A 27,618-nucleotide genomic window follows, 5' to 3' on the forward strand; every position below is an offset into this window, starting at 1 on the left:
TATATTCATGCAAATGTCTTGCTTTTTGTTTTATTTGATCGAGCAGTGATCATTATAGTAATTCAAGTAAATTGTTTTCATAAACACAGTTAATCTCATTGTAAATAGCAAAAAAAAATAATTTTTCTTTTTTAATTGCCTAATTGTATTTGAACCATAATAAGTTTTGTCAATACTTGTATGATAGGGTGGTAAAGTATTTAACAGTGAATGAACAAACACAAATTTGAAATCATGTGCCAAAATATCATTAATGTTCATTTCCCTATTTACTAAAATTCAATATTACTGAATATTATTTATGGTTAAGTAGTAAATATATCGTTATTATTCTACATGTTAACTCACCCATAGAATAAATTTTTAAAAATTTATTAAATCACTGTAACCAATACACTTCCATGCATGTCTACTTTTTAACACCTCTTAAGTGAGGTGCTTGTCACCATTTGTTAAAAAAAGGCCACTTTTTTCAACACTATATATTTTTAAATTTGTTCTAAAATTTAGAACATATTTTAATATTTAATGATATACCAAAACATCACAGATTGGATACTTAAATCTGGAAAATCTAAATATTTACCAAGTAAGAACAAAAAAAGAAATTAAAAGTAAATGATAAAAATAATATAACCAGAGCAGCCGTGGCTTTTCCATTAATTCATTAAATATATATATATATATATATCTTTGCATGGAGATTATTGTTTACTTTATATAATTTAATTGATAACATGACCGCATTTTGTAGATACAGTTTGCTGTACACATTAAAAGAACATTCAAAAGAAACACTAAAATTCAGGTTTGTTTTAGACACTAACAAACTGGGCTATATCACTCTTTTCCATTCCTTTGCTCAGGATATATATATATATATATATATATCTGAAAACATTACTATGTCATAATTTTGTCCCTATTGGATGGTAAACTTTGTACATACACATTGGATCAGTGTTGCAAAATCACTCAAGAAGTACTACTCAACTCGGTATCGGTATCGGTATCTCCGGCATGGCTTTGCATTAGAGGGCTTGTATGCTCTACCACACTCGCCGGAGAAGAAATCGTAGATGATGATGATGATGCAGGAATTGAGTGAGACAATGTGGGTTGTCTTTGCGATTGGTTTCGGAAACTGTGGGAGTCTAGAGGCGGCCGGGGCGGAGATTGCGGGGGTTGAGGATGTGGTTGACCAGCCTCTGCTAACTTCTTTAGCAGGTTCATAATTGTTGGAAGAATTCTTGATGATAATCCAAGAATACCCGAGACCTATATTCGGAATGATCATAAGAAATAGAAAATTAAGCAAATGGTATTTCAATTGAATGGATAAATAAATTCGGTGAATAACCCATAGTTATCAGGGGGATAAAACGAAAAGAAGAAAATGGTGACACTTGGAAGAACTTACAGCTCCATGGCGAAATTCTGCATTGACATCAAGCTGAACCCAAAGTGCTTTGGTGAGCAAGTAAAGAACGAAGAGCACAATTAGATACAAAGGATTCCTGAGCATCGACAAAGAACAAACATAATTTCGTATTCATGTTAGATGTGTTGTCAAACAGTGAAAACTTTTCAAATTTTCAGCAGAAACTTTGAGCAGCAGGTATACCGCAGAAGTGCCATAAATTCATTGAAACCGAGAACTGCAATTGCAACTATTGCCCATGGAGGCGGTAACCAACTGTTACTACGTCGGTAAGCTTCCTGAAATGAAGATAAGGGATAGTGATAATACCACTTTTCTTGTCGGATATTATGCAATATTACGGAACAATAAAAATAATGAAATAACATGCGAGTCATACATATGCGAGATGTCAGTTTCATTCATATTGTAAATAGAAGACAACTGAACAATGCAGACCTTTAAGAAAGTGCATGTTGATTGTAATTATATGAAAAGACATTTCTTTTATACAGTCTAGATAGTAAATATCAGAAGAAAACAGAGAACATAACTAATACAAATAATTTGAGAAAGATTATGTCACAAAACATGGGTCTACTATTCTGCTTCATCCATACATGTAGAATTCATACATAATCATTAAATGCTACTTGAAGAATAAAGCCAAAGAATGTGAAGAATCTTCAGATATTATGAAAATTAAAATAAATAAATGCAGGATGAATTTGAAACCTTCATATGGACATACTGTGAAATACTGACGCCTAATTATTGGAGAACAACATGGCCAAAACCTATAGGACAGCCGAATACGATTCTTGCTAAACAAAGATGGCAATGATGGACACAATAAATATTAACCATCCAAATATTGGGATAATGTGGCAGAAAATTTGATGTTTTTACAAATTTTAAGCCAGTAATCTCTCTAAATAATACAAACAGTTGTTGAGTATATGCCTATCTAAATGAGAACCAGAACTTCTAGGGAGAGTATAAATTTTAGTTTCTTTATAATTTTATATTAAGCCATGTCTTACTGGAGTTTCAGTCATGTATATATTCAACCATTAATCTGAATAAACTTATATGTGTGTACCGCATGGAATGTATATAACCATCCAAAATCAGATATGACAATCAATTCCAACACAACCATAAATTTAGTTTTGATTATCTTGATACCCACATCATTCATTTGACAAACAAATGACAGAATGCAGAAGGGATTTACGTGTTGATAGCAGATCCTGAGAATTGCATTCTGGGTATGATTTTGTGCAGATAACACAATATGCTTGTCTTTGAAGATTCAAAAAATGACAAAATCTCACTCTCCACTTTAACAGACAGTCAACTAACCTAAAAGTTGTTTCCAAAGTTTATGACCCCTAATCTGAAAATGATTTTCATAAGAAAACCCCATAAAAAGTTAAAGCACTAACAATGTCAATCTAATAATATAGATAGAATTCTAGACAATGAATTTATCCATGAGCTTTAGAATAGTCAATAGCAGAGGATGAAAGGTGATGAAGATAATATTTAGAATCAGATAAATGAAGCTAAAGACAACTATTGGATAATACAACACAAAATATGATTAAAGAAACAATTAAAAAAGAAGGCAAACCTGTGCAGATATTGCTTGGGTAACAGAATACTCGGTTTCTGTTTTGAATTGTCTCCACAAAGACTTGCACTGCACTGGAGTGATCAATGTATACCTTGGAGGAATCTGACAGAAACAAAAACCAGAAATTTAGCTTCTCAAGTTTTCCCTGCTTACAATATCAAACCCAGGTAATGAATAATACCTCTTCCCACGTGCTAGCCGCGAGTGGATCTGTAGGAGCCTCTATGCTTCTAGCTTGGACAACTGGACCATCAATGAGTGTTGACCTGAGAATATGCTCAACATTATCTGGTTGTTCATCCAAACGTATTGCTGCCAATATGGATAGAAGCTTTAGTGCCTGCATCAATGATCATAAACTTTCAGAGAAATCAAATCTTCATCAAGTAAAGGGGCATGCATAAGATTTTGAAGAAAAAACTGCATAAAGAAAAACACCGCATCACGAGCTTGCTTCGTGATCTTCTTAATATCTTCCTTCCCCGTCCACATTCTTGGCATAGAATCAGCATCATGACTGAATACGCTTGAAAACCTGGAAAACAGCCAATCATTTTGACTTTAAAAATCGTAAGTATGAAGAACGATAAGATAAACTCAAGGCAGTCATAAATACCTATCCTTCATACGAATCAAAGCTTTCCCTGCCTCTTCTCTTGCTTTCTTTTCAATAACACCTCTTGCATTGGCCTTCAAATTTTCCAGCATCTTATCAAATTTTGAGCAGTCCAATTCAAAGCCGGATAGGGAAGCTGAAAACCCCAACAGAGCATTTTCTGTCTCACGCTTATAAAGTTTTCTTATGGATGCCCATGTATCTTGCCCAGCACCAGCAGCATCAAATAGTGATTCAACAGGTTCAGCAAGTGCACCAGTTAGTTGCCTCTATAAAAGGAGAACATTCTCAAGTTGTTGTCACATAATATCAACTAAATTTTACATGATTGGAGAACAACTATAAATATGATATTCAGGTTTCCAGATGGAATAACATTGAAATACCTCATATTCAGCTTTCAGTTCTTCCAATTTTGCAGTGCGCACAGACGTTGCATGAGCTTCAATGTCACGGCGAAGCTTCTCCCGGACTTTAGAAGTATCCCAGTCAGCCTGCTTAACAGCAACATCTAAAGTTGAAAGATGTGTATCAGAGTTTTCTAATTCCAATCCAGGAATGCAAAACCATAGCAGTAAAACCATTGTTCAGAATTGGCTAGCACCATTATTGTTAAAGACAGGCAACTTTGGGGATGGACAATCATCAATCTAGACGTAAAAATTATATTCACGCACAAAGAACACAAGACAGGCAGTTACACATTATCCATTTAAAAACAGATTACAAACCTAAAATACTTGCGCATTGTAAAATCAGGAGATGAGAATGGCAATGAGACAAATTAAGAAGCTTATCACAATAATGTTGATTAACAGTGTTGCTGACAATTCTTCCAGTGGTGGAAGCAAAGATAGAGTAGGGTGATCAATACATTTCAATCTTACCTAGCTTTGGGTATCATTATGGTTTTATAGCAGTATGAATACTCCTTTTTCATATCATAGTGTGGTGCTAAAGATGCACTTCTTATAGCCTTGGCATTGGCTACCTAACTTCTGTAGTGTAATTGGCCATCTAGAAGACTGGAAGTGTGCCTGGATTGTAATTGGCAAACTAATGGTTCCCTAAGTTAACTAAAAGTGAATAAGCCATATCTTCAACCCAGCCAGATCAAATTTCATTATATGTAAAAGACCAAACTCAAACTCCTTATTTAATGCAAAAAACCACAAAACCGGAATCTATCCATAAGACTATTAGTTTGAACCATTCAGAGAATCAGAATAGCTTTCATTGTTTGACAAAATTAGTATAAATTGTTGGAGGTTGATGGAAGTTGAAGGGAGAAATTACCTATACATCCTTGAGCAAATTCACTTATAACTTTAATTGTTTGAAAACACTACTATAAATTCTTCAGGAATGATAGAAGTTGAAGGGAGAAATTACCTGCGCAACCTTGATCAAATTCAAGCATAGACAATTGGGAACACTCACGAACAGATAATGCAAACCCTTTCCCTTTCTGCAATGACTGCTCAAGATCATTCTTGAATGTGTTGAAAGCTTTGGTACGAAGATGCCCCAGCATGGCTTGGAAAGCAGGATAAACAAGCTGCAAAGAAGGTCCACATAAAATGAGATGTTAATCGATTAGTTAACAAAGGGCAAATAATAGATGAATCACAAGAATACAAATGGAAAATTATTTATGTTACATTAGCCGTTATTCCTTTAATAACATCTTGGGCTGACAACTCAAGCTGAAACCCTTTCTTGCAAGCAATCCCAAGAGTAAACAACCAAGATCCTCTCTGTCTACCATTCCAAGTAACATGATCATTATAGTTGAAAATGAGGGGAGCTTTGTAAGGTTAATGTTGGTCATTGGGAACTAAGCATCAAAGATTTTGGTTAAGGCATTTGCCTGTGGTTAAGTGGTTGGATGTAGGCCATTAGGGCCATAGGAATAGTTGAGCATGAAAGAGGTGCACAACTGGAAGGAGGGGGCAGTTCAACCACAGTCAACAATTGAATTTACTAAGTTCTCAAATATATCCACAAGAACTAAAGAAATTAATAGATTTTTAGAATTCAAACCAGCAAAGGAAGTAATTGATAACCCCAACAGACACACTTAACACCTATCTAGAAGAGATTGATTGACAGATATAAACCTAATCCAAATTATTTCTTGTCGTGACTACCCATTTGGCATCAATCACTCTCATCAATCATCATCCACTCATTTGACAGTGGATCCTGACATTGAGAGCAATTTCTTGTTTGTTTAACTTCACACAGAACTAAAGTGTTTACCTCAAGACAAAAATCAATCAACTACTAAAGAAACAGAAAAATAACTACTTCAGCTGTCAAGATTATTTTTACTTAGCTCCTTTTTTCCTACTCCTAGATGAAGGATTACAGTCATCAGGAACATAATGTTGATTATACTGCATTAGAATTATCCTAGATTATCACACCCTTAGTAAATAATTGACATCAGATACAGTAATGAAGTGCAGGGTGGCTGAAAACAAACTTTAATCTGTGAAACACCTATGGGTTGATTTCAAAGACTAAAACTTGTACTTGACAAAGGATCTAAAATAAGGCCAATATCAAGGTTGAAATCAATGGAGAGGTGCAATTTTCATTCTCCGACTAATTTCTAGCAACTCTCATCAAGAATCCTCTAAAGAGTTGGAAGAATAATGCCAAAGAGTCCAAAGATAATCAGCTGGAAAACTAGTAACAAAAATCACAGGAAAAATAGAAAAACATATAACTTTCATTATCACTGATCACAACCAGGCTTCCTCATGTCTTCTTTGCAATTCTTGATGTCGACTCTCTGCTTCCTCGTGTCATTGCTATGATTATGGCGTAGCATTTGTCAACACCATTAGAGGATGGTGAAAATCACGCCTCTGCATTGATTTTCAACCTGGATATTGGTGTTATTCTAGAACCTTTTTCAAGTTACAAGTTCTAGTATTTGAAATCCTACTCATGGGTGGAAAAACAAACAAAATCACACTCTGTAGTATTTGAACCTACGACATTGGGTTTGGAGACCTGTATTCTGCTGAACTCTCATAATAGGTCATAAGTATCACTAATGGATTTTTCTTTAATATAAAAGTTTGTACAAAGACTTCAAACCAGTCTCAACATCTGAGTTAAGAAGCTAAAATTCTACAACTATGGTCTCGTCTGACATGATCCGCAAATTCTTGCCTCTAGGAGTTTGGAATCATGAATCCTTTAAAAACTTCACCTTCTTGTTAAACCATTACTTTTCTCAAACACTGGACTAATGTTGGGTCAAACATCTGAGCTTGACAAGTTGTTGGACTTAAAAAAGCCTCTTCCTCCCAAATTTGAACAAAACTGTTAATCTTGGAACTAATTAATATGAATATCTTAAACAATAACAGAACAAAAGTTTTAGTTAGACTTCTACATTGGTAATGCACCATTCAAATTGCAGTTCCTTTTCTTTCATCTTTAAGAAACAATTTAAATTAATAGAATATTTTTTTAGAAGTTAGAAATCATAATCTAAAGCCCAAAATGCATTAGACAGCAATCTAATTTAATATCATTATAGCTATAAATCTTCTGTTTAGAAACATGGTGAAGTGGTGTTATCTGACAAAATGTTCTCATGTCTAGACATAAAAAGAGAGAATGCATAACACTGCCTCACTTGCAAGGCTCTAGATTCCAGCTGCTGCCTTTTTGCATTCCTGACACCTTCATCAAAATACACAGCTTCGATGTCATACCTGTATAAGGAAAAAAAAACAGGCAAATTTATATGACACCTTAAACAACAAATATTTTAAGCACTCAGCTCATGCATTAAGAAATATGAAATGAACACTAGAGTTTCAAAATTTAGCATCAACTGAAGAATAAAAGAAATGCCAACTTGCCTAACTATTCCTTAACTTCAGCAAGCATTTTTGTACTTTCATAAAGATACATGAAACATTGTACCAAACTTATCTTAACATCCTGATTTATTTTACTTCGTACCAAGGTTGTGATAGGTGTAAGGCGCATCTAAGCGCAAGGCACGTGGCGCAGGCGCGCGCCCAATTAACACTGGGCGCACCAGTTACCACTAAAAAAAATTGAAAAATTAGAAATATTTGTACTAAAGATTAATTTGTATTAAAGTTTTAAAATGTTCTAAAGATTAATATCAAAGAAAACAATCAGACATTAGAAAAAAACACGTACATAATAACATGCAAAATAATCTTCAAATGTATAATACAAAATACGATAATATGATATAATGCAAGTATATAGTCCAAATCCTAACTTGTATGATAAAATCTAGATTTTAGTGACTACCACCAAAATCATCAAGTCCATCATCATCCAACATCATCCATATCCTCTTCAAATTTATCATTCTCTTCATCTAAATAGTGGATCGGCTGAAGAGGAGGGATGAAGTCTTGATTCTACTTGGTTGATTGTGTCTTGGCCACCCTAATTTTAAACGGCGCTGATTGTATATGGGCCTCTTTTATTTTTAATCATCAAAGATGTGTGGATAAGATTAAAAGTTAAACTAAATATTTAAAAATTAACCACATAAATTTGTTGATGTTACGAAAGGTGCGCCTACGCCCACGCCTTGAGCCTAGGCTCAAAGGCACGCGCCTTTGTAACGGTGCCCGCCTGACACCTATAAAGGCGCAAGCTGTTGAGCCTTGCGCCCGAGGAGCGCCTTTGACAACTATGCTTCGTACAATATTTTTAAATCATATTCTATCCTGTTTAAGACTTTAAATAGAATCCTTTAAATTAAAGAGCAAAAGATTGAAGAAGTGCATATAATGGAAAGTAATTGTTCAAATAGAATAGAGTGAATGATATCTACTAGTTTCATAGTGCTTAAAAGGGGAAAAGACCATGCAATGATTTCCATGGTTCATCTTTTTGCAGGTTTAATAAGTTTTTAAAAAAATAGAGATAAAAGCAGACATTGTGCCTTATGTTGGAAAATTAACCCTAATTTAATTACAGTGTTTAATTAGAGTTCAGAGTGGCAAGTGATCCTATGGAGGTATCTGCATGTAGTGAAGATTTCAGGTTGTTATATGCAGTTACAAAGAAGTCATGGTGTTATATGGGCATGAAGATTTCATCGAGATATATGCAAAAATTGAAAAGGAAAACCTATTGGACTTCTACATCACATCTAACTTTTAATCATATTTAAATTCCTCCCTTGTTGGTAATGTCATCCACAATAATTTTATAACAATTCATGGTTCAACCATGTCATTAAAAGGACTATGTCCAAAGCAATCTGTGCTCAAAAGCCTGTCAATGACTCAACATAGTTGCTAAATCATCCCAAATGGATATGAAATGAGGGTGCTACAGCTTACCAACTTTACAAAAGGACATCGCAGAGACTCAGATATAACCCAATTCTTGGGCAAACCTAACCCAAGCATCAGGATCATCAAAATTGGTAAAAGTGGTCCAGAGAATCTAGAAACTTCAAGAAAATCACAGGAGGTTCGTAGTCATTAATCATATTAGTTACTTGGCCTATCTGAAATATAAAGAATTATGTGGTACCAAAAGTAAATTTACATACTTAAGATACACCAATTACTCTAGGGAGCTTAGCTGAGAACATCAAGATTATGTCATGTAAATCATCATAAAAAATTAATATGTTCTCAATAAATCACTTTAGTGAACCAATTTAAATTGGAGTGATGCCTAGTCCTGTCAACCGAATAGCAGACAGAACAGTAGCAAATGTGGAAGAGTAAAAGTACTTCAAAATTAAATAAATGAAATATTAATTCAGAAAGGAAAATTAGAATAATAGAACTAGGTTCCTGCATAGGTAATCCTATCACCTTAATGAAGCTATTCAGAAAGCATATGTAGAAAAGAACTCACTCAGAGAGATAAAAATCAAGGATGGAGCCAAGTTTTTTCCCAAAGTCTGGCACTGCCTCATATTGAACGGTTTCTTCCAAATTCACCCAATCCTATACGCATCCCGTGAATTGCAGTTATTTGGGAATTCTTAACATGAAATCCTTTAACAAAAGTATAAGAATAAAACAGAAGTCAATATTACCTCATCGGAACTTAAGCGACTTAGTGTCTCATTTGTGATTTCTTCACACCGAACAGTAGCAACCATAACCTAAAGACTTATAGCGCAGAAATTACAACTAACAGAAATTCAAAAATTCCCAAGTAAAAAATATTAAATTTCCACGTACCTTGTGAGCAGGAAGATCGAGATCCTTGTTTTCCTTGATAACTTTCCAAATCTCCTGTGCGCTAACTGAAAATCCTGAGGCAGGAATTACACCACGTCTATCACCTGCAAGACCTCCAGGGGCAATTGAATTGAAGAAACGTCGTCTAAGTTGCGCAACCTGTCCAAAAAAATAAATTAGCAAATCCACAATAATAGTCAATTGTGTTTTGTGCATAGCTATCATATCAAATGGTAAATTAAAAATTAGAAAGAGATGAAACTTTTGATTCTGGTGGCAAAAGACCCAGTCCAGCCATGACAAAGACTCCACAAAACAAACAGGAGCATATGGTAAGTCATCCATGCGTAGGCTGGATAGCTAATTACAACAATTCTGACAACTAGTAAATATATCATCAACATACCTGTCCTTTAAATTGCTCCTCCTTTTCTTCATAGCTTGGCAAAGCTGTGACCTCAACCTTTACATAGAATGCAGAAATGTAACTTTATTTCAAATTATATCACTAATGCCAGATATGGTGAAAACATCGGTAGTTTTGTTGTATAAAACAACTCACATTGAAGAACTCACTAAGTTTAGTGTCTTTGTGGGCTTGTGGCTTGGAAACAGCATCCCAGATCTGCAAATAATTATGGTGCCATAACATTTTCCACAAAATCCGAGAATAGAAGGCACAAATTAGTTATAGAAAATGAGTAACTCCACCTTCTGAATATCCTCCTTTAAAACAGGCTCTAACCGCTCCAACGGAGTCTAAAGCAGATAAAATAAAACAAAATAAAATAAAAAAAGAATAAACATAGATATGAGATGTTCTGAAGAAAGCAAAAGAGGTGATAGACTATATGCAACTATCACTAAAGAAGACTAATTAGAGACCTTCGTCTTATCACGGATTACAAATAGTAAAGTTGTCTTGCGAGGACTGAACAAGCGCATCATGACCTGCACTTTAACAGAGAAATTGTCAGCAAGGATCAAAATGTTATGCTTCTAATCAATCTAAAAAGGATAAACACCTGAAAAACAGTCTTGAGAAGAGGCTTGTTAGCAGCATGCTCTCGCCCAATATCATGACACCAGCTAGATGAATCATGTTTACACAAATAAGCAGATATCTTCAGAAATTAACAATCAAAATCACTCCTTCAAAATTGGTAGAACAGTTGGGAAAAGTAAAAATAGAACAATCAACTCACATGTTGATCAGAACAATATCTGAAATAGCCAAAGCAAAAAGTGCACTTTGCTTCTCAAAAGTAGTATCGTCCTGAAAATGAGCAAATATCACATATCCAACTAAAATTGCAGAGGTACAAGCATTTATTCAATAAATTCAACAAAAGAAAAACCTTTCCCTACCTTAAGCTCAAATAATAAATTCTTTATCAATAATTAAATCAATTCCACGAAAAAAATAGTCAAAGGAATAAAGGAATATCTTGTTCATTTATCTTTAAATTTATGTATGAATCAGACAAAAGAAAATTGAGAAAAAGTCCGTATAGAACTTTCCCAATTAGAAAATCAGCTACAAAATATTATAGAAGATATGATGTGGGAAGAGTATAAAAATGTAATTCAACAAAAATAACATAAATTAACATTATAGTGATGAAATTATCAAGTGAAGAAAAGAAATCTGACTTGTTTATTCTAATTCTATCTATCCAATATAAGTAGCTTATGGGTCTTCAAGGTGAACTAGAGTTGCTGAGGCTGCCCTTACCGGAGAAAGTAGATGCAACTTGGGGCTATTTGGTTACAAACTGCAGTTTTTGTAAGTCACTGTTTTCCATTATTTTGTTGACAATAGGTAGTAAGTCAAGTAACAATATTCACTTCATTTGCACTAAATCAATCTACATCCCAATGAGTGTAAATTGAGTTGCAGGTTGGATATGCATCATTTTTTTATTAGCCTGAGCAATCCAGCCAACTAGATCATGGCCATCAAAATGTCGTAACTTCACCTTTCATTTGAGAGGAAATAATTATATTATTGGGGTAAAGATTCTACACAGGTCCTGCTGCCTTGGAGACTCCCGAGATTGAATGCTCCAACACTGGCATGACTGGCTCTGCTTCTCCTAGCTGACAACCTAATCATTCATCAATGTGTCATGCTTGTGATTTTTTCCCCTTGTTTCCACCTGCTGCATATTAATCTTGGCATCTTTTGCTTTTGTGATTGCCTCCCTTGCATCTATCCTTATCAGTAAAGCAACATCTTTTCTAGCGTGTCCATCCATGACTCCATTCTTATCACTGTGATTCAAAGACTAGCTCAAAAAAGCAGCTTGGACCACTTTGTCAAAGTGAAAGCATTTGAGAGATTGAGATGTGCTTTGTTTATTTACCCCAAGAAGATTGGGGATGATTGATGAAGGAACATAAAACAAAACAACAGTTCCAAATATAATACCTGATTCCAACTCCATTGAGCCTAACTTTGAACCATGATAGTTGATGATCCTTTTGTTGCCTGCCAGTGGTATACATAGGCTCCCAACATGATCTCCTTGATTGCTTAGAATAATATCCTGTTGTTATTTAGAATAAGCTCATTCCTTATGCAGTTTAATTGTTGCCATTTTGGGATTCCGAATTATCCCCTGCAAGTCCCTCCTTTGGAAATAAACCAAAATTCCCCTAGTGGACCATCGTCAAGGTCACTGCCTGAACTCAAGGGTCTAACAACCTTATAATAAATTTAATGAATATAGTGACACTAAAGATCACGCATTTTAGCTAGATTGAAGAACACATTAGTTGCTTACATTGTTAAACACCTCAGAGGATTAAGCAAAGAATAATACCGAATAAAGTGCACAAGAGGGATCAAAGGGGTGAGACGCCTTATAACGGTGATGAAAGATAGCGCCAAAGAAAGGAAATGCACATGTAGAGGGTGGCAAGTGTCTGGTATTCCATCAATGGATGCTACAATTTTATGTGCATTATTAGAGATAGAAAAGTGATGCTAACCCTTATTGTATAGTGACAAGTACAGGACTGCATAAGCAAGAAGGTTGGTCTTACCGAACAAGAGCATTTGAAATACATGGGACAAGGGAGACAGCTTGCTTCCATCCAACTTAAGAAGACATTTTGCATGCCAAAGAAAAAGAGAATAAAGGGTAAAGACGAAAATGACAAGAAGGACAATGCAAAAGCTTTTGAACATGGCCATAATGCCAAGTCATCTGCGGGATGTTTGGTTCAGGGGATAAAAGTGTGGGGTCAAGGAAATCTTCTTCAAATAGAGTTAGAGGGAAACCTTTTTATGAGTCCGCCATATTGACTTAATTAATACTAACTAAAATTAAATTTTTAAAGTTAAATTTTTTACTAATTAATGGTAAATCAATAATAATATTTTTTAAATTAAGTATTGAATATATTTATTTAAATAATAAAACAGTGTAAAAAGATGTTTGTGGGATAATTCTTGAGCTCATTCCCCAAACAAAAACATCCTAAAGAAGTTAAAAAATCCCCATGGATAACATCCTAAACATTTGTTCCATGCTCAAATGCTGAATGTGGTTGTCAACCAGAAGCAAAGGTATCTTGATCCTATCTTGTCATCACGTGAAGCACAAAATCCTGGTAGGTACAATAAATCTGCATGCTGTTGAATGTTTTACCAGTTAGGCATTGCTTTCACTTATCAAAGTTACCTTGTTGGATTAATGGAAGGGTACATAAAAGAAAAGGAGTCCATCATAACTATACAGTGTATATGTGATGTGTTTCTTGAATTTAGACCCGCTCAACACATGAGCCAGCTTGAAAGAAATATGAGGTAAAACTCAATATTCCAATTCCAAAGTTAACCATTGACGTCAACAGGGGTATATGTGCCACTCATCAAGAGATGGGAAAAGGAAAGGCCAAGGAAAACTGTAAGAAAACTTAGATGGGGTGATGGAAAAATTACTGGTTAGTTCATATGATTATGGAATTTCTTGTGCCTAGGTATTTCACAGTTCCTCATTCCAAGAACATCACACTAATTTAGAAAACTCCTCTTTTCCCCAAGCTAGGTAACCTTTTTTCTTTTACTGCAAACTAAACATTATATTTGGAGTTGCGAAATGTTAATTATATCCATCTAAACACAAAGAAAGTATTTTGAGTTGCAATCACTCTAGTTGCCTGCAAACCGAGATGCACGAGATTTCCCCTAAATTTTAATCAAATGCGACCCCTCACTAATAGAAGATAACATTTTTAAATGATAAATTACGCGTGCCAGGTGCAAAGTTTGAAAGTTATAACATGAAAACTAAATAACTTATGAATTAGATACACGAGTCAAAACATAAATGAATTCTTAATTTGTTTCCAATACAAACACTAGCAACTAATGAGCAAATAAATAACTTGCAAATAAATAATGAGCAAAAATCTAAAATGAGTAAAAACACATAAGCAAATAGCGCAAATGATTTACCTCTCCTCTTTCTCTCCCATCAGTACCCTCTAAGTCCATGACAACGGTGAAAGGCTCAATACCAACACATTTTGCAATCCAGATTCCTTTGGTAGTTTGATTCCTGATGCAAACCAAATGTACAATCATCTCAATGAAGTGAATATCTTTATATGTGCCGTCTTAATAGTAAGCTGCTTAAATACCTCCCTCTGATAGCATCCATCTCTCTAAAGTTGGTCCTAAAAAGGTGGTTAAGTAGGGTGCTTTTCCCTGCACAAAATGAAAAAAATAAAAATAAAAATAAAAATAAGGAGATCCAAAAATAATTAAAGAGTTCATAAAGATAGAATTCGCATCCATAGTCACGGGAAGCACTAAAATGTTAAAAGCAACACCATAACAACAGCACGTGAGATATTAGCTGTAGAAGAGTCCAGCTAACAAATGTAGATAGTCAAGAACAAATAATTAGAAAAATAAGATCTCTTATCTAAAGTGCAACATGTTAGGACAACTAAATCTAAGATTTAGCATATATCCAGGAGGAGAAAGAGTTTCAACTGAATATAGTGAAAGATATTAACACACTAATCTAAAAATATCCTCAAAAGAAGCCCTTGGGGACAGATTTTGATGAAAATAATAAAATAATAAAAGCTATAGGGTTAAGTTTGTAAAGTGATTCTTAAGGATAGTTCATGATAATGGTGAAAGCTTCAGGCTTCAAGGAAGGCAGGTCTGGCGTTGGTGAAAAGCAAGAATTACGCAATTTCAATTCTCAATGAGGCAAACACACAGCCCGCAATTTAGTGAGCCAGTTCACAAGGCTTAATGAAGCAGCAAAAGGTATTTTAACACCATATAAATTGGCACCCAAGCCATATGTAACAGGGAACCACAATTCAACTAAAGTCTACAATTATTGTTTCTTATATTCATCCCTCTATTTTTCCAATAAACCCCCAACTACTCCACAATCTATTTGTCCACTATTCCCAACAAATTAACCAACATGTATATTTTCTTAAAACTACAATGTTCAAAAACAATAAAAAAAAAATCTCTTGAAGGGTCGTAGGCCAAAAACACGCCACCCAGTGGACAGAAATCAAAGGCCAATGTGAAGGAGTCAGTACACGTGAACCTACACCAAACGCTACAACATTCACAAGGTAACAGAGAAGTTAAAAACCCTATCGCAAATAAAGTCATCTTACACCTTGATATAGTACAAAAAGCATAGAACTTGAGGTTAAGTTTCTTAGTGAACTCCCTGCTCTTGACTAGGTTAACAAAAACCTCAAGAGAAAATAGTCAATTTATGGAGGATTCTCAATGGTGGATATGCCTAAGGGCCACTTTCTAACTTGGTATCAATCAATGAAAATGCTGCATAACCTTATCCTAGAAGGCCCATGAATAGTGAACAGGATGTACCCATTGTTGAGGCAATGCTCAGGCGCAAGGCGCACAAGGCTCAATAGCTTGCACCTTTATAGGAGTCAGGCGGGCACTGTTACAAAGGAGCGCAACTTTGAGCCTAGGCGTAAGGCTCAAGGCGTGCGTCTAGGCGCGCCTTCGCAAAATCAACAAATTAATTTGGTTATGTTTTAAATATTTAGTTAACTTTTAATCTTATCCACACATCTTGGTTAATTTGGTTATTTTTTAAATATTTAGTTTAACTTTTAATCTTATCCTCACATCTTGATGATTAAAAATAAAAAGCTCACAACCAATCCACACATTGACCCTATTTCTTTACAAGATATTGATGAGGCAAATAAGTGGTTGATGGGTAAATTAGAAGAAGAGCAAGGACACAAAGAACTAGTATTTGGTGATGATGACCTTACTTGTTATGCAGTTGAAAGAGTTGTTGGGGTTAATGAAAGCACATACAATACTCGAGGAGGGGTAAAAAGAACAAATGTTATTGCTTCAAGTTCTAGGCCATCGAAGGGGAGAGATAGTGCATCACCCACTAGTTTGAGAACCCCCTTAATTCTTAGAAATGATGATGCGGAAGAAAATTTTGGTGATGATTATTTAGATGAAGAGAATGATAAATTTGAAGAGGAAATTGATGATGTCGGTAGTGATGATAATGATGATGAGCTTGATGATTTTGATGATAGTCACTAATATCTAAATTTTATTATACAAGTTAGGATTTGGAATCGATGCATGCATTATATCGTATTATCGCATTTTGTATTAACTATTAAACATTTGAAGATTATTTTGCTTATTATTATGTACGTTTTTTTTTTCTAATGTCTTATTGTGTACTATCATATTAATCTTTAGGACATTTTAAAACTTTAATACAAATTAATCTTTAGTACAACTATTTTTTATTTTTCAATTTTCTTTAGTGGTGACTGGTGCGCCTAGTGTCTATTAAGCGCGCGCCTGCGCCTTGCCCCTAGGCCCCAGGACCCCCTTGCGCCTAGATGCGCCTTACGCCTATGACAACCTTGGATGTACCTACATCTCATTTGGTGGAAGGACCTTTAATTAGGGAATGAACACATTTCCACTGAAATCATATAGATTCAGTAACATCACCTCCCAACTAATTTCCTTATATTTGAAGCCCCAAAATCAGTTGCCCCCATACTCTTCAAGGTTGTAAAGGTTGATGATATTGCAAACATTGATAAAAGAAATACATGTGTAAGAGGCATATGGGTGGGTTAACCCCATCATCCATGGCTATTAGTTCAGTTCCTAATTGGAAATTACTAGTTTTCCATTATAAGTATGGTATTAGAGGTCATGGAGCAGACAATGTGTAGCGGTGATTGCTTGCGCTGTTGAAGTTTTCCAGGCCTTCATACTAAGCCATGTTAGTGAGAAGGATGAAACTTGCAAGTGTATTGGAGGCATCAACCACCTAAAAAGCAAAGTCCATTGGATAGGCCAACAACTGAAAAAGACTTCAACCCTGTGGCCATGGTTGCTACGGAGTACAGACAACCCATACATAAGGCAAAAAAGTAAAGATAACAGTAAAAAGACAAGTGGCATGAATCGCAGCAACCTAATCAACGGTCATATAGCAAAGAGACATTCTACCTCACCAATTGAACGTAGACACACGTCAAGCATGCAAAGAGGTGATGGTCATGATGGTAGAAGAAAAAATGTAAGATTCTAAACCATGAAAGAAACTTCTCGAATGCAGACCATGTGAATTTGGAATCCATTTCCAATTCAGCTTTGGCCATACTTGAAGTTGGGAACAAACCATTTGAATGTTGCTTCAAGGTCTAGCACTAAACAGGATAAGTCTCCAATTTACTTGGAACCAAATAGACATCCACCATTATTACTTCTATCAATGGCCAAATCCCTCAAAGCATAGCCCCCACTAATTCCACTCCTCAAACTCCCTCTTCCTTTTGGTTTATGCCTATTGTTGTTTAGCAAGAAAATCATCCTCAACCCTTAATGATCTAATCATGATAGAAATTATGGAAAAAACTCACTGATGAGGATGTACAAAACCAGATCAGAGACATAAAGGAGCTACGAGATTATGTACCTCAAAATCAAGGATCAACGACGCATTTATGGATAAGTTATGACAAACAAGAGATCACTAAATGTGAAGTCAAGTGCCAAAGGAAGAGTCAATAACACTTCTGACTGATCTAAGTATTCTTTATTCCATGTTACATAAATTCACAAATTTAATTAATTGGAACTTTAGCGGTATCTCTAATGGAGACACCTTCAATTATATACAAGATCTTGTTAGAACTAATAACCCTAGCATTCTTTTCATCAGTGAAACTTGAACCATAATTGCCAAGTTTGCTCTCAAAGTTCAGAAGAAGTGGAACCAGTTTGCAGCATTAGGACCCTTTAGATGGATTATTGTCATGTGGCTCAAGAGCTCAAGCTTTGTTACTCCATTCAGACTTTCAAGATCCATTTTGCATCTAATCATTACCTTTCAAGTTAATAAAAGCTGAGTAATTTCCACCATCTACAATGAACGAGTCATCAAGGATCAGAACTGAGCCCGCTAAATTTGTATCTGTAAAAATGACTGATTATTGCAGGCTTCAATTTTATCTTCTTGGCTAAGAAATGGAAGGGAGGAGATTCATATCATTTCATATCTAAATCTAAATTGTTGTTTCCTTCATTCGTTATTGTGGTTTATTGGAAATTAATAAGTCATTAACTCTATAGGCCACTTTTTACTTAGTGTAACCAACAACATAGATTGCTCGTATTTTGGAAAAACTCGACCTTCGTTTGGTAAACACTAATTGGTGTTAAAGCCCATTACTATATAGCCCATTTTACTTTTGTGTCTATATATACTTGTATACATTATGACATGAAGGATATGATCTTCCTCTCTTCATTCTCTCCATATTTTAACATGGTATTAAAGAGGGTTGAGAAACTTTAATTCCGATCATCTTCTCCGGTCATCTCCGCCGACCTCCGTCAAGTCGTCGGCCTTTTTTCCTTCCTCAAAGTCACCGACCTCCCTTAAGACACCGGCCTTCTTCTTTCACAAGTCGCCGGCCTCCTTCTCTTTCCTCAACTTTCCGGCCTCCCTCAATTTGCTGACCTTCTTCTCCCTCAAGTCGCTATCAGTCCTCTCCTTCCTCAAGTTGCCGCCGGCCCTCTTCTCCCTCAAGTCGCCACGCCGGCCCCTCTCAAGACGTTGCACCGGCCTCGCTCAAGTCACCGCCGGCCTTCCTAGAATATTATTCAAGGATCTAATACAAACACAAAGAAACAAGCACAAAGAAACATCTGCATGTGGACAAGCACAAAAAACCAAGCACAGTGGCGGTGCACAGTGACGTGCACAGTACCGACACACAATGACGTGCATAGTGCCAACACACAGTGACGGCGCACATTGACAACACAATGACGGTGCACAGTGACAACGCACAAGGATGTGCATAGTTATGTGCACAGTGACAGCACACAATGATATGCATAGTTATGTGCACAGTAATATACGCAGTGACATGCAACAATAACAACGCACAGTGATATACAGCAGTAAAAAAAAATATGTCAATCCCAATTCAGTCCTCTGATCCGATTATCTGTAGTGGTGCTCTTCCTCACACGGATATTAGACTCAATGGTCAAAAATATCGTGAGTGGGCATTTTTGGTACGCATGCTTTTACGATCAGTTGGTCTAACCTCACATCTAATTGACGATTTTCCTAATGAGGCAACAACTGTTGTGGCTGCTGTCAAGGCTTGGCGGGTTGCCGATGATCGTGTCATAGCTATATTGTGCATGAGCACTGATGTTTCCATCAGGATGAGCTTTGTCGATCATTTATCAGCAAAAGAAATTTGGGACTATCTTTAACAACGCTATCTACACACCAGTAAGGCACTCTGGTTCTCCCTATTACAAAACCTGCAGTCTTATTCCTCTACAAGGTATTCACTCGTGTATCTGGTCAATTAGATGCTATGATGCCGAAGGGATGCTCCGATTGCAAGAATTATGCTGCAAAAGAAAAACATGAGTCGCAGAACCTCATGTTTCAGTTTGTGATGTGCCTCCGCTCCGAGTTTGAGCCGATACATGTTCAGCTTCTTGGACATACTCCTCTCCCTACCTTTGCTGAAGCACTTGCCACCTTGATTGCTGAGGAGACACGTCTTCGTGCACTTGCTACTACTTCAGTGATCTCACACACTGTTTTGGCGCCTTCTCATTGGCCTACAGTGATCAAGGGTTCTTCTTCTGTAGACGCTATCATCTGCACCCATTACAAGAAAACAGGTCATCGTGCTTAGAACGCTTGCTAAGTTATATCCTGGGCAGCTTGCTAAGTTTTGGGCCAGGCGCTCCTCTGAATCTCGTCATGGAGTTGTTCCTGGAGCTTCTTCTTATTCTGATCCTCCCGTCCGTAAATCTGGATCTGCTACCTTAATGTCAGCATCAGGTACTACTTCCTCTTAGGTCATAGACTCAGGGGCTTTTTTTCACATGACCTCCGATGGTTCTCAGCTTTCATCCTACAGACCTTTTTTTCACAAATTGAGACTGCTTGGACTCTCCTGATTTCGTCTTTTATTCTTGCTCATTTCTGAGCTGACGCCGTTTCCACAACAGTTTATCTCATTAACATGCAACCATCCTCTTCTCTTCAGGGTAAATGTCCTGGAGAAATCTTGTTTAGCTCTCCTCCTTATTATGATCATCTTCGGGCCTTTGGTTTTGTCTATTATGTCTTACTTGCACCTTGTGAACGTACCAAGTTAACAGCTCAATCGATTGAGTGTCTTTCTTGGGTATAGTCTTGAACATAAGGGCTATCGTTGCTATGACCCATCTATTCGTCACATTCACATATCTCGTGATGTCACTTTTGACGAGAGTCATCCTTATTTCTACTCTTCAGCTACTCAACCTCCCTATTCCTCTCCTTCCACAGAGTCTAATTCGTTTCTTCGACTTTCTCCTTTGGAATTGGTTCCTACTATAAAGTCTCCTATTATTCCTTCTTCATCTCTTACTCCACCTCTAGCTCCATCTTCTGCTATACCTCCATCCTCGGTACCTGACACCCTTCCTTTTCACTATCGTCACCGGCCTAAAATTCCTCATGATCCTCAGCTCCCCATTACTGTTTCTTTCGATGCTCCGGCTAGTACCACTAATGCAACGTCTGATGGTCTATAACCTACCTCGACGTCTCAGTATGACCTTCGTGATCATAGTACTATTTCTGCACCTGACAGATATAGTTTTCCTACTATTGGTGTTGTACATGAGTCCAGCACTTATCAAGAGGCAGCCAGTATCCCTGAATGGCAGCTAGCTATGTCTGAGGAGCTTTCAGCTTTGAAAAAGGTAGGCACTTGGGATCTTATTCCTCTACCTACTCACGCCACACTAATTACATGCAAGTGGGTGTACAAGATTATGACAAAGTCTGATGGTTCAATGGAACGCTATAAGGCTCACCTCGTGGCTCGTGGTTTTCAGTAGGCACATGGTCGTGATTATAATGAGACTTTTGCTCCTGTGGAGCATCTGACTACAGTTCGTACTCTAATTGTTGTGGTTGTTGTTCGCTCTTGGACTATCTCTCAGATGGATGTGAAGAATGTTTTTCTTCACAGTGATTTACATGAGGAGGTATATATGCATCCACCGCATGGCATTGAGACATCTGAAGGTTATGATTTGTCGCCTTCTCGTGCTCTCTATGGTTTCAAGCAAGCTCCACATGCTTGGTTTGAGCAATTTAGTTCTGTAGGTGCGTACAGCTGGCTTCTTGCCCAACGATCATGTTCCTGCATTATTCATCCATAACTCCAGCGTGGTCGTACCTTGCTTCTGCTTTATGTTGGTGATATGTTGATTATTGGCGATGATATGGAGAATATTGCTTTTGTGAAGCAATGTCTCAGCCAGCAGTTTATGACGTCTGATTTAGAACTTCTTAGCTATTTTCTGGGGATTGAAGTGACTTCTACAAATGATGGTTACTATCTTTCTCAGCATCGATATATTCAGGACCTCATGTACGCTCTAGCCTTACTGATTCATGGATTGCCGCCACACCTATGGAGCTTCATGTTCAGCTCGACCCACGGATGGCACACCACTAGAGGATCCTTCTCGTTATCGTCATATTGTGAGGCAATCTTGTCTATCTTACCGTTACCAGGCCGGATATTGCTCATGTTGTTCATGTACTAAGCCAGTTCGTTAGTACTCCTACTTCAGTTCACTATGCCATTTACTTCGTGTGTTGCGTTATCTGAGGAGGACAGCATCACGAAGTCTGTTTTATGCCCATTCCAGTCCGCTTCAGCTTCACGCTTACTCGGATTCTACCTGGGCGAGTGACCCTGTTGACCGTCGGTCCATCACTAGTTATTACATACTTCTTGGCACTTCTCTTCTTGCATTGAAGTCCAAGAAACAAACTGCAGTGTCACGTTCTAGCACTGAGGCAAAACTTTGGGCACTTGCTACTACCACATCTAAAATTGTATGGTTTCAGTGGTTGTTAGCTGAATTTGGTGTCTCATGTGATACTCCTACTCTTCTCTGTGACAACACTAGTGCTACACAGATTGCCAATGACCCCGTGAAGCATGAATTGACCAAGCATATTGGTGTTGATGCATCTTTCACACGTTCACATTGTCAACAGTCGACCATTGCTCTTCAGTATGTGCCGTCTGAGTCTCAAGTTACCGATTTCTTCACCAAGGCCCAAACTCGAGAACATCGATTCCATCTTCTCGAAACTTTGTGTCTCAGATCATCCTAATCCACCTTGAGTTTGACATGAAGGATATGATCTTCCTCTATTCATTCTCTCCATATTCTAACAATTGGCATTATAATATCCTAAATGTCACTGTATCCCAACTTCCTATATGTACTGTTTTCCATAACCTTTCAAAACAAAATTAGGAAGAGTATTTTAAGGTTTGAAAATAACTGGTTTTTACATCTGAATTGTTTGGATATTGTTTGTAATACTTGGCATAAAACAAATGTTGACAGTAATCCTCAGTATTCCTTCTATCAATGTTTTAACTCCGTACAGAAAGATTTCAAAGCTTGGCGACAAAATTATCTAACTTAAGAGTATAACATTAATAACATTGAGCAGTTCTCAGGGTTGGAAAAGGTAGTGGTCAAAAATCAAAATAAACCCAGAATATAGAATCAACCACAAACATCAAGCCTTACTTAGACAAACTACTGCTACATGGCTCAAAGGACCTGGTGTAATTAGAATGTTAATGACTTAATGGTGATGAAAACAATAATAAATGTTTTCATAATGCTAACAAATCTCATAGGCATTACAACAAAATCTCTCTGTCCTTGATGTTTATGGTGATGTGACATCTGGTTTTGATGGAATTGTCAAAGCTAAATCTGAATTTTATCAAATGATTTGGAATAGTAATGTAAATTCCGACTCATTGATGGTAAGAACCCTAGGCCAACTGGGTTAAATGCAGAGTTCTTCTCCAACGTCTAGTCATATTTTAGTGGCTTTTATTTGAGGTTGTTGATCAACTTTCCAATAATAATACTTTGCGCATCAGGTGGTCTCATGCTCTTATTACTTTAGTTCACAAATGCGATAGTCATATTAAAGTTAACAAGTACAAACCTATATCCCTTTACATGGTGACTATAAAATCATTTTGAGTATCCTTGCTAATTGTTTGAGGTATATACCTCCAATCCTCATTAGCTAAGAGCAATATGCTTATGTTCATAATAGAAACATACTTGACAATACCTTAACTGCCAAGGAGATTGCCTACTTCCTTGAATATAAGTCCAAGGACCACCCAATGTTGACCATTAAAATTGATGCTAAAAAAACCTATGACATTACTTAATGGGATGCAATTCTTACGGTTGTTACTAAAATGAATCTTCATAAGCACTTTCTTAATTGGATTAAAATTTGTATTGAATCATTTATTTTTCTCCTTCGATGTCAATGTTAAAGAAGGGGCATGCACAAAACCTACCAGAGGCATTGAACAAGGGGACACCCTCTTCCCCATACCTCTTCATCCTTCCCAAATTCTTTCCAACATCCTGAACAAAGCCGTGAATCTAAATCTAATGAAGGAAATTAATATAAATGACCAAATATCCATTTCTCATTTGATGCATGTTGATGATCTCTTATTGTTTTTCTATGATGCTTCTAGAAAATCTGCCAAAAAACAGCTGCTGCTTTAATATTCAATGCCATCTTAGTCATTAGAAAGTTAAGTATTCTAAACCTATGAAGTTCTTTCCATATTGTTTTAACTCTACAGTCAAGAAGTCTATTATTGGCATTGTTAGTATGAAATATGGGGCATTTCCATTATTTATTAATCCCAGCCTAATCCATTGTAATACGTTCAAATCATTGATAAACAAAATTGATTCCAAACTAAATGCCTGGAAGACATGACACTTATCCTTAACATGTATGACATCCCTAATTCAATCTTTGCCTTGATAGGCATTGAAAAACTTGCCAAGAAATTCATTTTGAGCAATTCTAGCAATAGAAAGGTATCCCTCCAACTAGTTGAAACCCAATTACTGCACCAAAAAAACTGAAGATAGGCTTGGACTGACTTAGAAATTTAAGAGTAGTTCAATATTCAGTTAGGCCAAACATGTGGTATCACCCTTGAATCATGAAGGCAACTTTTGGATTCATCTTATGAGACACAAATATGACAACTTAAATGCTTGGAGCCGCTCTACAAAACCTAATGTTTCCAGTAACTGTGAACCTATGCTCACACTTAATCATTAAGGAACCTATGCTCACACTTAATAATTAAGGATACTACTCCTAACTCCAATATCTACTATAATACGTGGATTTTCTATGTCCCTTTGCCCCACGTGACTATATATTCTAATGTGGGGATGGATTTTAATTAGCTTAACATCAGTGACTTCATTAGTGGAAACATCTGGAACCATGAATTCTTAAGAACATATTTAGGAACGACCTCATCTGCCCAGATGTTCACTTCAAGCTTACGGATATCTCGCAATGGAAAGAATGATTGGGTACTATGGAATTCTGTCACGAGAGATACAACCATCGCTATTGCTACCTGGGATCCACTAAATGATGGTTCTATCATTGACACCCGTAATGGATGGAAACAACTATGTAACTCAAAGTTCTACCTAAAGTTAAAACCTTCATGTGGAAAATTTTATTTTTACAGCAGAGATTGCCCACCAGGGCACATTTACACCATATCCATGTTGGTTGTAATAACCCACGAGCATTATGTGGGTTGTATGAAGAATCTATTTCTCACTTATTCCATCAATGCAGGATCAGCAAGGAAGTCTGGGAGATCATCAATTTTAACTTTAGTGTTAGTATAATGTTAGTGAATTCATTGACAGGGGAACATGGCTTACAAATGGAATACAATTCGACAATACCCACCAGGCAAATATATGCTGGAATGTCTAGAAAAGTATATGTCCTCTAATATTTAGAAATACCCCTGTCAACACCAACAAAGTTGCTATAAGCATGTTGTTAATTCTAACTTCTTTGAAAATCAGAACAATCTTCATAGTGTCACTGCAATAGGAAGGCAAGGACAAGTCTCTTGAATGTGTAACTATAACTGGGATCTTTGGCTAACAACTGATGGTGCTTAAAGGAAAAATAACCAGGTAAGTGGGTACGCTCTTACAATTCACACTAACACAAATATACTATCTTTTGCGGTAAACCAACAATGGAGAAGCTTTTTCAGCCATTGAAGCAGTGGTATAAAGCCTATGGAAGGCATTTGATGCTTTCATACAACTCTAATGGGAATCCCTACTCATCAAAACATATTGTAAAAGTCCAGTTAGCATCCTCAGCTTGATGAAACATGCTAACTGAAGAAACAAAAGCTATACCGCTCATATTAGGAAACCCCTACAAAATTTGTCAAACTGACAAGTAGCGTATATTCAAAGGGGGAAGAGAAAAACTCACAGATGCCTTGGTCAAATTGGGCAATCTAGATGGACAGCAAAAAACATGAAGCAACGTTGAAGTGAAGCCTAATTGGCTTTTACACATTCCGGAGTCAATTATGTAAAGAGGATCCACTTCTCACTCTCTATAGGAGCCTCCTTGTGAGAGAACACATGTAGTATGTTTGATAAACAACAACTTCAATATATATAATCACTTGGATCGAATCTTAAAGGAAAATCAAATTTTCACTATTGACGACTATCTAAAGAAACCAAACTGATTGATTAAGTGAATATGGAACCTGGTGACCATGTGATTAGGCGCATTAGTCAACCATCTAAACCATTGGTTTCATTACTCCATAGATACTTAATCATTACTTCTCATTCCCTCCCTAATGTCAAGGAGTTTAATCATTTAAAATTTTCTTCTGGTTTCTCATCATCCTAATATCTGATTTTTTTTAATCCCCTTTCCAATATTAAGAATTAGCAACCATCTTCCTCAAAGTTTCAATTTTTTAACAACTCTCACTCTCACGCTCTATTTCTGCATTACCAACCAAGTTGACGTTCAAAGCCATACCCATACAAAGAATAAAATTGGTGCAGAAACCCCAAATTGTATTCACCATTCGATCAGAACTCCAAATTACTTTAAAAACAAAAACAAAAAAACAACAAAGAGGAGGCAGGAACGAGAACAAGATCAAAGTCCAAATTTTAAATTTTACCAGCCCTTACTACCACGCGATTGCTCCAAGACCCATGAAAACAATGAAATCAATGCGCAAACCCCAAAAATTCCATTCATCACTCAATCACAACACCAAAATAAAAAAAAAACAGAGAAAACGCAAGAACAAGAACAAGAACAAGAATGCAGATTAACTCAAGAGAATGAACAACGAGGAGCTGACCGCTGCTCTGAGGGCCCATGATGGAGACGACGGCATAGGAAAGACCACAGTCGGCGAGCTTGACGGTGCGCACGAAGTGCTCTAGGCCTCGCTCGTTGAACTGCCCATTGCCATCAATCAGCTGGGTGGCACAGCAATCCTCCGACCCCATTCGATCTCTCAGATCGATAGAGCAAGCGATCAATGGATTGAAATTCAAACTTCTAGGGTTTTATATACAGAGAAAGAGATTGCGATAGAGATTCGAAGGTCTCGAAGGTTTCAAAAGAAGTGAGCTTTGCTTTGGTTCCACGTAATGATGAGGACAATGATTTTAGATCAACGGTTGAGATTTATGGACTTTTTTAATTTAAAAAAATAAATTAAAGAACTTTTTATCTATGGTTTCTGTAATAAAAATAGTGGGAATTTCTTTTTATTGAAATTCTTTATGTATTTAATATCTAGAATTATACAAGAGACTCTATATTACGATAAGAAAATCATTCACTTTGTCCCAACCTTTTTATAAAATTCAATTATTTAAATTGATATATTTAATAATTAATTTAAAATATGAATCATTTTTTGATAAAAATATATATTTTGATTAATTTAACAAAATTTCAAAAAATATGAAAATGTTGTACAAAACAATTTTATTTATTTTTTTTTTTTTTGGATCATAGCCCAAAAGAAGAATTTTTTTGAACTATAACAGCTCTAAACATGAGGAAAACTTATTGATCAACAACAATAATTTCAAAAAATAAAACAATAAAAAGAAAAGCATGTTTGACAATTGACATGTACAAAGAGCCAAGGCGAAATTAACATAACCCACAACAACCTAACATTACAA

General features: G+C 36.3%; 1 protein-coding gene across 2 annotated transcripts; it reads right to left on the minus strand.

Moving 5' to 3' along the window:
- Positions 1-712: 712 nt before the first annotated feature.
- Positions 713-27,042, minus strand: LOC120274511 (protein ROOT HAIR DEFECTIVE 3-like). 2 transcript variants are annotated; one of them, XM_039281053.1, is made up of 22 exons: positions 26,778-27,042; positions 14,550-14,616; positions 14,365-14,467; positions 11,105-11,175; positions 10,925-10,988; positions 10,785-10,850; positions 10,611-10,658; positions 10,462-10,524; positions 10,306-10,362; positions 9,900-10,058; positions 9,752-9,820; positions 9,568-9,659; positions 7,334-7,412; positions 5,068-5,233; positions 4,062-4,186; positions 3,676-3,944; positions 3,498-3,594; positions 3,241-3,399; positions 3,057-3,161; positions 1,625-1,719; positions 1,421-1,517; positions 713-1,278 (listed from the first exon to the last, which is right to left on the minus strand). In XM_039281053.1, the coding sequence occupies exons 1-22, from the start codon at positions 26,926-26,928 to the stop codon at positions 976-978; spliced, it is 2,505 nt and encodes an 834-aa protein (XP_039136987.1). In that variant the 5' UTR covers positions 26,929-27,042; the 3' UTR covers positions 713-975. The 2 variants fall into 2 exon arrangements, with proteins under 2 accessions (XP_039136987.1, XP_039136989.1); XM_039281055.1 differs by having other exon boundaries at positions 26,750-26,952.
- Between the last annotated feature and the right edge of the window lie 576 nt (positions 27,043-27,618).

Source organism: Dioscorea cayenensis, chromosome 13 (assembly GCF_009730915.1).
Source record: "Dioscorea cayenensis subsp. rotundata cultivar TDr96_F1 chromosome 13, TDr96_F1_v2_PseudoChromosome.rev07_lg8_w22 25.fasta, whole genome shotgun sequence".
In the NCBI taxonomy this organism is placed as follows: Eukaryota; Viridiplantae; Streptophyta; class Magnoliopsida; order Dioscoreales; family Dioscoreaceae; genus Dioscorea; species Dioscorea cayenensis.

Excerpts from the sequence above, each read along its gene's own strand:
- LOC120274511 (XM_039281053.1), bottom strand. The coding sequence starts at position 26,928 with ATGGGGTCGGAGGATTGCTGTGCCACCCAGCTGATTGATGGCAATGGG. Across the intron at positions 3,595-3,675 it reads TTGATTCGTATGAAGGATAG|GTTTTCAAGCGTATTCAGTC; the intron begins GTATTTATGACT and ends GCTGTTTTCCAG. Across the intron at positions 1,720-3,056 it reads CCCAAGCAATATCTGCACAG|GAAGCTTACCGACGTAGTAA; the intron begins GTTTGCCTTCTT and ends TCTTCATTTCAG.